General features: G+C 43.7%; 1 protein-coding gene across 1 annotated transcript in view; it reads right to left on the bottom strand.

Annotated features, from left to right (window-relative positions):
• The window catches only part of LOC103913226 (gallinacin-11-like), a 2,865-nt gene extending 1,946 nt beyond the window's left edge, over nucleotides 1–919 (bottom strand). The window contains exon 1 of the mRNA XM_009319699.1: nucleotides 862–919. Within this exon, the coding sequence (XP_009317974.1) occupies nucleotides 862–919 (58 nt within the window). The remainder of the gene's footprint in view (nucleotides 1–861) is intronic.
• Nucleotides 920–10,130: the final 9,211 nt, after the last annotated feature.

Below are 10,130 nucleotides of genomic sequence, written 5' to 3'. Positions count from 1 at the left end.
GGGGTCTGATACAAATAACCCCAAAGCCCAAGGCAGCTTTTGAAATATTTTGGGACCTCATAGGACTCCAAGGAAGACCTTTGTACAACTGGAGAAAAATGTAGCTGTTGATGGCAACTTTCTGAGCATATCCTGGTCATGCATGTTGTAGTGGGTAGGGACAGCCCAGCCTTTGGATGCTTCTAAGCTCCTAGGACTGCAATGCTGCAGGCTGGTCATGCGAGGGACAGCATGGTGCTCGTATGCCCTGAGATGTACCTATGACTTACTTAAAAAAAATCAAAAGCTGGGATCTGGCCCAATTAACAGGCACAAGAGGTTTGCCCAGTTCCTTCCTTCTCTGAAAGACTTACTCCAAGGTGGGGAGTTTCATTAAGCATGAAGAAAAGTTAGGCGAAAAGCACAATCAGTAAATGAGTCAGTGCAGCAGAAGGGCTGAGGAAAGTGAACCAGCATATTCAGAGAGCTTAAGTAAACTTCACTGGTGTAGTTCAACTTGAGTAATACAAGGGAACATCTCTGCCACTCTTCTACCCTACACAAAGGAGACAATTTATGACCCCGGGGTAAGAAGAGGCAGAAGATTTCCATGGTACTGTCTTCCAATAGTGCCACAAAGTGGTATAAAGAGACTTCAAAGAGTCATAAAGAGCCAACACCCAGTAGTGGCTCCTGTAGGGAGGTTCTGGTTTGACATCTGGTCACCATAGGTTCATTTTTCATTTCTGCTTCTAGATTGAGAAATAGGGAACGGCTCTAATGAAAGGAGCTGAAGAGCACCGAGGAGTACAGTCTGCACCACTGCACAAGCTAGTTGTACCTCCTACACAGGCAGACCCCAGCATGGGTCTTGTCCCTTACCTGGAACAGCCTGGAGGAGGAAGAGGAGAAGAGCCATGAGGCAGGAGAAGAGCTTCATGGTGGAAGGTCTCGGCTGCTGCATGGAGACAGGGCCACAATGCCAGAACCTTTGAGCAGGGGAGGAGGGAGCACTCTTGCATTTATAGGGCTGTGGGAACAGACCTGGCTGTCCGGGGGACCTTGGCAGTGGTGAGTGTGGAAGGCAATGAGTACAGCTTGACCGCTGCACACCGCTGAACCTGAACAATGTCAGAGGGTCACAAAAACAAGCAGAGAGGTAACTCCACCCCCCTACCCGGCCACTGAGAAGGCTGCTTCTCTATACCGACCCACCTGGAGAGCTTCATTACTTGTTACCTTCAAAGATCAAGGTGGTTGGTAATGGACCACCCAGAGAAAATTAGCCATCGTTTTGGTGGGAGAGAAGGCACCTAGGAGTACCAGAAGACTGTTGATGACGGTGAGTATAGCAGAAGGTCCAAGGTTCTGCTGCAATGTTTGCAGTCTCCGTTCATCAATGCAAATAAATGATTTCTTGCATCATTTCCCTAACTGAAAAATAAAATTTGAACCAACTGAACAACCAATTTTCTTTCTGAAAATATTAGTTGGTTGATATTATGGACTCAATTCAGTTGCCCAAATATATAGGCTTAACTCATGTGGGCTGCTCTAGGGTATCCAAAGAATCTCATGGGACTATCCGGTAAGACACAGGACCTCTGGGACAATCTGCATACGACTAGAGGGGCAAATGGATGGCCATGTGTATGGCCTAACTTATTTAAAATGACACTGGACGCTCACGTGTGGTCAACTGACTAAAGCTTAATGGCGGTGGTCAGTGCTACACTCAGATAGCATCTACAATGGATGTGGCTGCATGGGAATGAGATGTTTAATTAGTGGTTCTAGGACTCACGTCACATCTTTGGCTGTAGTAGGACCTTAGGAGCCAACACACACGCAGAAACCTGCACTGTAGATACTTGTACTTAGCTGGCCAAGTCTGGAGCTAAGACCATTGATTGTCATGAAAGATGCCTCAGGGATCCCATCTGACCTCCAGCTGCTGCTCCATGATGGTGCAGATCCTCCGTAGCTCCTGCATGATATCGGCCAGCCCCAGGCAGACATCGACATTTCTAATGTCACAGGGCCTCTCAAATGGCTGTAGTCTCTATGTGTGGGCAACTGGGTCAATTCCTACATGTTCTTCTCAACTGTGAAATTCTGGTTGTGGTTGTTTTGTAGAAAAAAAAAAAAAAAAGAAAAAAAGAGAAGGTTATAGAATCGCTTGTAAGGTCCTGCTTTGTGATACAATGATCAAAAGGTTTGATACAAAATAAAGCACTTTTGGTAGCAAGGAATCCGGTCCCAAAACACCACTGTGTCAGCTAAACCACTCCCTGTGTAAGCCACGAGACCCCAGGTACTGTCCCTACTCCAGTAGATGTATGATTTTTTTATACCACATACAACAGGGTCAAGAAGGTAAAATGAACATTTTTCTTTAGTGCTAGGTAGTCTGGAGAGGATCACTAATGGATTTAAGGACCCCAGGGAAAAACAGAACTGGAGCTAGGTCTCACATATCCTAGCTACAGAGCTGTCAGATGAAAAAATTAGTAACATCCTCTTATCCAGCTGTGTTGTATGAAACAGCCCTGAAAAGTCTTTCTTCCGTATGAATTGTGGCAGTGAATGCAGGCTGCATCTACAACTTGCCTCGGTGTTACAAAATCCAAATTTATTTGTAAAGAGCAAGCCTAGCCCTAATTTTCATGCTTGGATATCTAGTTTCAGGTATCTAAATATGTACGGATTTAGATACCCAACTGGTTTAGGTTTTTTCCCTTTTGAGAGACTTACCTGAGAAATTACTTTGAAACTTCTGGTAGGGTGAAGTGTAGAAGACATTATTTCCAAACTCTTCATCTTATGCACCAATCAAAATTATTAAATCATCCACATCATTGTCTTCAGACAAACTGGGAATATTTCATGAATGATACGTATGTATTTTTTTCTCCGTTGTTATGACACATGAGTTACAGCAGAAGCTTAATAAAATATTAGTTAGCAAAATAAAATACAACCTTAATAAAATATGAATCCTTCTCCTTTGTGCGAGATACAGAAATCTGGCACATTGACAGAACAACATGTCTTAATTTGTTATATCTATAGTGGGTAAAATTGGAATTTTCCCCCTTAAACCAAGTTATTGCATCTGGCAGTGTGAGAAGTAACTCCAGAAGGAAAACAGGGAAGGCATATATTCAACATCAAAAATAGAAGAAAAATCCTTGTATTGAAGAATCATGAATGAGTTGAAGCTAAAGAGCAGAGATATCTTTGAAGCTAAGAACACGCCTCCTTTTCCTTTTCTTTATTCTTTGGGAACACAGAATATTCCTGGGCATTTCTTACAGCATCTGTATTTGTTACAGAAGCAGCTTCCAATCAGATGCTCATTTACGCAGTAGCAGGGTCTGCAGCTTCCTCTTAGACCGCAACGAAAAGTGTCCAAGACGCCCCAAGTCCTCCTGCCCGCACGTAGAAAACATTTTGTGCTCCAATGAGGAAGGATAGGCACAAACTGTTACCAGATCAATGGGTTTGTGGTTAGGTTGCCTGCGAGTGATCTACAGCCTGTGCCGCATGGCTGAACTTCTGAGTGACGCATCAAGCTGGAAAACAGAAATGAGTTTGATTTGGACTGAATTGAACCGGGACTTCTCCAAGTTATTGCTATGAAATGGCCATTGGAGAAAAAAAAACCCCAACATTATTTCACTTAACGTGAAAATTTCTGTTCATACTGAAATGAAACTTTCTGCACTGTGCAGGTGTAAGACACAAAGGAAATAAGAGTTGGGTCTTTAGAAACCCTTCCCCCCCCATGAAGTGGTGCTGCCTTAGTTTTATCGAGGCTTTTAAGCAGCAGAAAGAACCAAACTCCAGCCTGTCTTCTGTATATAGAAAACAGCTGAGGAACAGCATCTCCAGCTGAAATATCACCCACACTGTTTTCTCTCCAGAATTATTTAATAAATGTAACTAATATCTGCAAACAGTTTGCAGGTCTCCTCACAACTTTGGGGCCAAATTGTTGCAAACTTCATGCAAGCATCAAACTATTACGTCATAACTAAGAAAGGACCCTGGGTCTACTCTGGGATGGCTAATGGCCTGAGGTAGTCCTCAGGCACATGGCAGACTTAGGTCCAAAACTCTCTCCTGCTAGTTTTTGGCATCGCCTTACCCAACAGGCTCTTCTGGAGCAAGTCTCTCATGATGTCTCCTGCTGTTCCTTCTGCATTAAAGAAGTAAAGTGCAGGGCACGGCTCAGAAAAGAGGAGTGGGCTTCAGCCACATAGGTGTCTCCATGTGAGCTAGGTGTCTGAACTCCCGTTTTCAACAGCGGGTAGGGGATTTCTGTGGCCACAGAAAACATCTAGTGATGTTTTAGGCACCCTTGTGTATAAGACTTGACCAATACCACACCTCTTCACCCCACCCTGTGCCTCTCTCCCCACCTACCATGCCTCATGCTTCCTACCTTGCAAGCCAAATCTGCCTTGGACCCTGATCTCCAGGCTGCAGTTAAAAGTACAGAACTTGTCAGTGGCCAGGTAACTATGTCTCCAGGATGCTGCTCTTGCTCATTTTGCTTTCAAACACCTTGGAAAATATCCAGATGGTTAGTTAACCCGTTCAGGTCAAGCCAGCACAGACCACGGGTCATTTCCCATCTCCACTCTTACATCACGCAGAGCAAGCATCTGAATATTAGAGAACTAAGAAGAACTTAGACCTCAGAGGTAAAGTAACAGGTTATTAAGGAAAGCAGTGCAGATTAATTAAGGTTATTCTCACATGGTTTCAGTTTGAATGAGTTGTTATCTTACGGAAAACATATGTGTTAGTCAGAATGCATGAACATGCACTTCTGCAGAGAGCTCATTTGGTTTCATAATGCATGTTAATAAAAGCATGTGGAAATTGCCAGAAAGTCTCCCCAGGGCTGAGTCAGTATGTCCCACTGTTCTCCCATGCGTCAATTCCTCAAATGCTAGTGCCTTACCCCAAGAACAAGGTGTTACAGCAGTCTGGAATTAACCGGCTTGGTTTGTGCTTGGGGTGCCAGGACTTCGTTTTCATGAAACATACTGTATTATTAAAAATGCCATTTTTCTACTTAAAAAGTAAGATCTTGCCATCTTAGAAGTGATCAGCACTGCGGGTTCCTGTACGTATTGCCTGAAGCCGTTGTTCGACCCCTGAGTGCTCATGCTGTTCTCTTAAACAGGATCAAATGCTTTAGGGATGCCCATAAACTAGAAATGAGTATTCGTCCACGCTCTGCTCCAGGGAGTCCTGAGGAAATGCTTTGTCACTTTTCTGGCTTTGCAAGGACAGTTTGACAAACAAAAAGGACTTTTTTTTTTTTTTTTTCTTCAAAGCACCTTTCACAGAACAAAACAGATTTCTTTGCTATGTCTACAGATGGAATGCCCATTACTCCGTATTGCTTTCTCTTGGGAACCAGTGTTGCATCACAGGACATACAGCAGGGTCATACATGAGGTGCAGATTATCAGAGTTTGCAGTTGTCATGAGCAGCACCCTCAGTTTTGCAGGTGTACAAAGAGCAGAGGACAAGTGAGATTCGTTATACAGTTTTCATAAGGATCTGTCCGTACAGTGTTTGAACTGTGTTACAAACAGTCATACTGAAATGGTAGCTGACAGCGCAGGTTCCCCTTCAGAGCAGAAGAAACCAGCGTCACTTACTTGAGCCTGTTTCTGTACGTGATATATATTGATGTTGTTCTGACCCAGTGGCCTTGATATCAACAATATAAACCTTCCCCTTAGTCAATGTGCATTGTTCTCTGCCTTTCTGGTTTCTTTGTTAGCTTTTCATTTCAAATTTGCAGGCACCATTGAGTGTCCCGGGCAGCCATGTTGCAGGAGAGCTGTTTATGTCCATTTTCAGGCACTCCAGGGGAATGGGTGAAACAAAGACCTTGACAAGAAAACTTCACTTGGCTTAGGTTCCCACTGAAGCCAAGGGGAGTATCTCAGCTCTCAGACAGGACCCAACATTGTACTTAGTCAGACTGGAGCAGGAACCCAGCTTTCTAATTCTGCACAGTTATTTTTAAAATTGCAAAAAGTGAACCTGTTCTGTTTAATGATGGGCTGGAAACGTTCGCCTTTTTTTTCATGGGAAGTGAAGGACAAATACAATACCTCAAGTGTGTTAATAATCTGGTAGAGGAGGAGTGCTTGTCCAATAATCTTACATTCAAAATCCTTCTCTATCATTTCCAGCCATTGCACAGACAATGTTCTCCCTGTCAGGCTATAAGGATTTATATGATCGTGATTCCCTTCAAATTATCATAAAAAAATTTATCTCAGAAAAAAACCTTTGGATTTGGAGTGAAATTCACTTTGGTAAAGGGTTTCCCTCCAGAGTCCCTGTTGCTTGGAGCAGGTCGGATCACCTCTTCTGACTCAGAGATAACCCTGTGATTGTTCAGGGAAAGTGATGCACAGAGGTGTTCGCTAACAATTTTGGCCAAGGGTTACACCATATGCATTGAAGTAAAAAACCTGGTTCCAGTCCTTCTTGCTCCCAGAAGCCCTATAAACACTGGAACTCTCTCACCACCTAGCAAAGAATTGCCATCTCTTTCTGCTTTGGTGCTTCTGCATTTCATTTGCTCTTGTTTATTCTCCTCCTCCTCCTCTCCCAGGTTATTCTAAGTAAGAGACATGTTTTATACGGATCACAGAAGAAATACTTATGCACGGGGAAAGCTCTGCCTCCTACCTAATGACCAGTTCTGCAGCTGACCTACAGCTGGGGCTGGAGAAAGTCACCAGCCCTCCATATAATCAATAGCTTTCTCACGCTCAGTGTTGCAATGGTCACAGGAAAGGCCTGTTCCCAGTTCATCCAGTTTACCAGTAGGCAGGACTGCTGGAGACTTTTTTATGCATTTCCATGCAGGGTGTGAAAATGCAAACTGCAGAATTCTGAGCAGGGTTGTTTTAATCACTATTTTATTCATTAGCGTTATTAAGATGAATCACCCTTGATTTGGGATCTTCTGTTTTGTGGGTTTTGGTGGAGTTTGTCTCACATTAGATACATGCAAATTACAAGTGGGGTTCCCCTCACCCCACTCGAGATGTCTGCAGTTTAGAGCCACATTTGCATTGGAGCCACTCACGTAGCCAGTGTCACTTCTACAACGTGATATTCTGGCAGACTCACCCAGTACTTGCTTCTCTTCGTTGACTATGAAGGAAATGCAGAAGACTAGTGCAGATGGAGGCATCTGTGCTGTCAACCTCCAAAAGAGGTGGGATGAAACCCATCCCAGCTGCCTAATATAACATCATCTCCTAGTTTTCCCTTGGAGTCAAGAGAGACACAAGGACTTCCAGAGGAGACTTCGACCCTGTCTTGAGGTATGTGTCTGAGGCAGGTGAGATAGGCAGTCTTTGGAAGATGGTTGTTTCTCTTTCTTAATCTGGGGAATAGAGATAAACACTTTAGTGATCTTTCTGCCGTGGAGTAGATCTTGCTCATCCTGACTTCCACAGCAATATAAGATGCCCATATAATAGCATCCCTACCAACCTCACCCAGTTACATTAGCTAATTTAACAATAGCCTGAAAAATGTGCTCTATGGGTATCAATCCCACCAGGAGGGTCACCCCTTCTGATGGGGGCATGGGAAGCAATGAGTAGGTATTTACAGGTATTTCCAGAAGATGCATGTATTCTTTCCTGCTGCAATTGGTGGGGAAGCGTGCAGCAGTCATCAATACAGGATGAAAATTGGGTGACCCAATGGATTGACTTCTAAAGTTGCAGAGGGTCTGGCGATAGAAAAGCCCTCCAGTGCTGCAGCGAGCTCCTCAGACATGGGCCTGACAGCCATAGACATCTCCACTAGGCAGTTCTCACCTTGAAATCACCGTGATGGCTCCTGAGAAGTGTCTGCCAGATGAAATCATTGTAGCTACATGTCCTCCAGTAGGGATATGCTGAAGAAGACGTAGATCCACCTGAGTGGCAGACAGCAATGAGGGAGAAGCTTCTACCATCATGTGAAATGTCTGTTCTCTCCTTTCAGTAGACTCAGAAAACTATCAATCTTTCCCTGGGACTCATGTCTTTGAGAGCACGAGGAAGGGACTATGCATGAGAAGGGAAGACATCTCTTTCATCTTGAATTTTTCAGTCAATGGGCCTGGGCTAGCTCTGAAGTAACCTGGGACACTAAAATTATGGGAAACATCTGCTTCCCCCAAGCATTTACACAGATTTGCGTTATGGCAATGTAAATGAGCAGAATTCGATTGCAGCTGGGGTGCAGCGCTCCTCAAACTAGTCGAAAACCAGACCTTATTTATAACATTGTAAGGGGTTGGAAAGGGGTGTTGGGGGAGAAATGGGGTGTTCTGCTGATAAATTTGAAAATTTCAGTATTCTATCAAACTGATATCATACCGACATCAATATATTCTGCTTAAAAATAAAAATGAACACAGCAAAACCAAGTGTCCAGAAATATCTCCTGCATCTCTTCAAGACATTTTATGGCCCTAGTCGTGTGTCAGCTATCTAACACACAAATACACCCCTATGTGGAGACATCTGCTTTAATTGTCCAAATCATTGAGCTGACTCCCACCCCCAGGCAGGATTCGGTTGCCTGAACATAATACCACTATAGATGTCCTGGAGATATCCAAGATATCTGCATGGGACAGAGGTCTACGGGATACTCAGATGCTTCTGGAGAGGCAACTAGAGACCAGGCAGCACACCCCATAACACAACACTAGATGCCTGAATTTAGGCAGCTGGATCCCTCCCATTATGTCATGCAGCTGGAAACTAAGCAAGTACCGGAGCGGGACAGATGAGGAGAGGTGCCACTGCGAGGTGGTCAGCGGGGAGCAGGCAGCAGGTGAAGCTCCCCATGACCACATCTGAGGCTGCAATTCTAGAAAACCGTGGGCTGATGGCAGGGGGAAGTCTACCACAGACCAGTGGGACTGAATAGCCAAAAAAAATATGGGCTGTGGAGAAAGAACTGTATTTCCAGGAAGGAAACAAGCTGAATTTCCAGCCTGGCCTAGGGATGGAGGGTCCTTCACTGAGCAAAATGCATCTCCAGCCTGGCTTTGCAGCTTGTGGAGCCCATGAGCTAGTTCATGGCTCCCTCTTGCGGGAGGACATGCTGGCGGAGGAAGGGACAGCAAAGCCCTTCTTGTGGGCAGGGTTTGCTCACATGGAAAAGTAGGTGCCTGCCTCTTTGCTCCATCTTCAGCATTGGTAATTCACAGAGTAAGTACGTGACTATTATTAATATTTCTGGAGAGCAGGGATGGCTTTTAGTTGCAGACACCAAATTTTAGGGACTGGAGTGAGTTGTCCTCATTCAGGATAAGTGTATAATTATAAAGTTAACCTTTTTCTAACTTCATCTGATTTTATATAACTTTATAAGACTTTGTAACTAGAGTAATAATGGGAGCTCTGCTGCCTAGGGCACAAGTAGGTAGCTTCCTTGTAGACACATTCAGGTGTCTAAAGAGGCATCCCACCCCAGGAGACCTTCCCCTACCACTTCATGCCTTGCTAATCAATGCTACCTCGTACAGTTGGAGAGCAGTAACCACACGATGCCAGTCATTTCTTTTAAAAATAAAATTCATCTTCAAAAGCTTGAAAATGAAGGATTTCAGAAAGTCTTCTGCTGAGATTTCTTTTTTTTTCACAAGTGAAGAATGTTTCCATGTAGAAATGTATCCTACTGCTAGCCCAGGTGAGATTGCAGTGACTTACTCCCAAACAATTATCCACAAATAGAAATCTAATAAAGTTCAGCAGCAGTCTTTCTCTCCAAATGAACATTATCTCATGTATTTGTAAACAGTATGTACATATGGTGGACAAGTAGCTCATTGGCTATGCAATTCAAGCAAACTGCCTTAAGTGTAGCTAGGTAACTATATCCACTGCAGAAGATAAATGCATTTATTAAACTATCACTTATGCCATTCCGCATTTGGGTGCTGTAGTTTTTACTTGCATTTATTAATTACTTTCTCATTTTTTATCCTCATTCCTCAAGGATTTTCTGAAATGGATCATTCTTAATAACAACAATGAATTCTGCTTTACATCACAAACTTGTACACTTATATTAAATAGTTTATTTTCTTTAA

This window comes from Pygoscelis adeliae, unplaced genomic scaffold (genome assembly GCF_000699105.1).
Source record: "Pygoscelis adeliae isolate BGI_AS28 unplaced genomic scaffold, ASM69910v1 Scaffold121, whole genome shotgun sequence".
Lineage (NCBI taxonomy): Eukaryota > Metazoa > Chordata > Aves > Sphenisciformes > Spheniscidae > Pygoscelis > Pygoscelis adeliae.
This window is presented reverse-complemented; position numbering and strand designations above follow the sequence as displayed.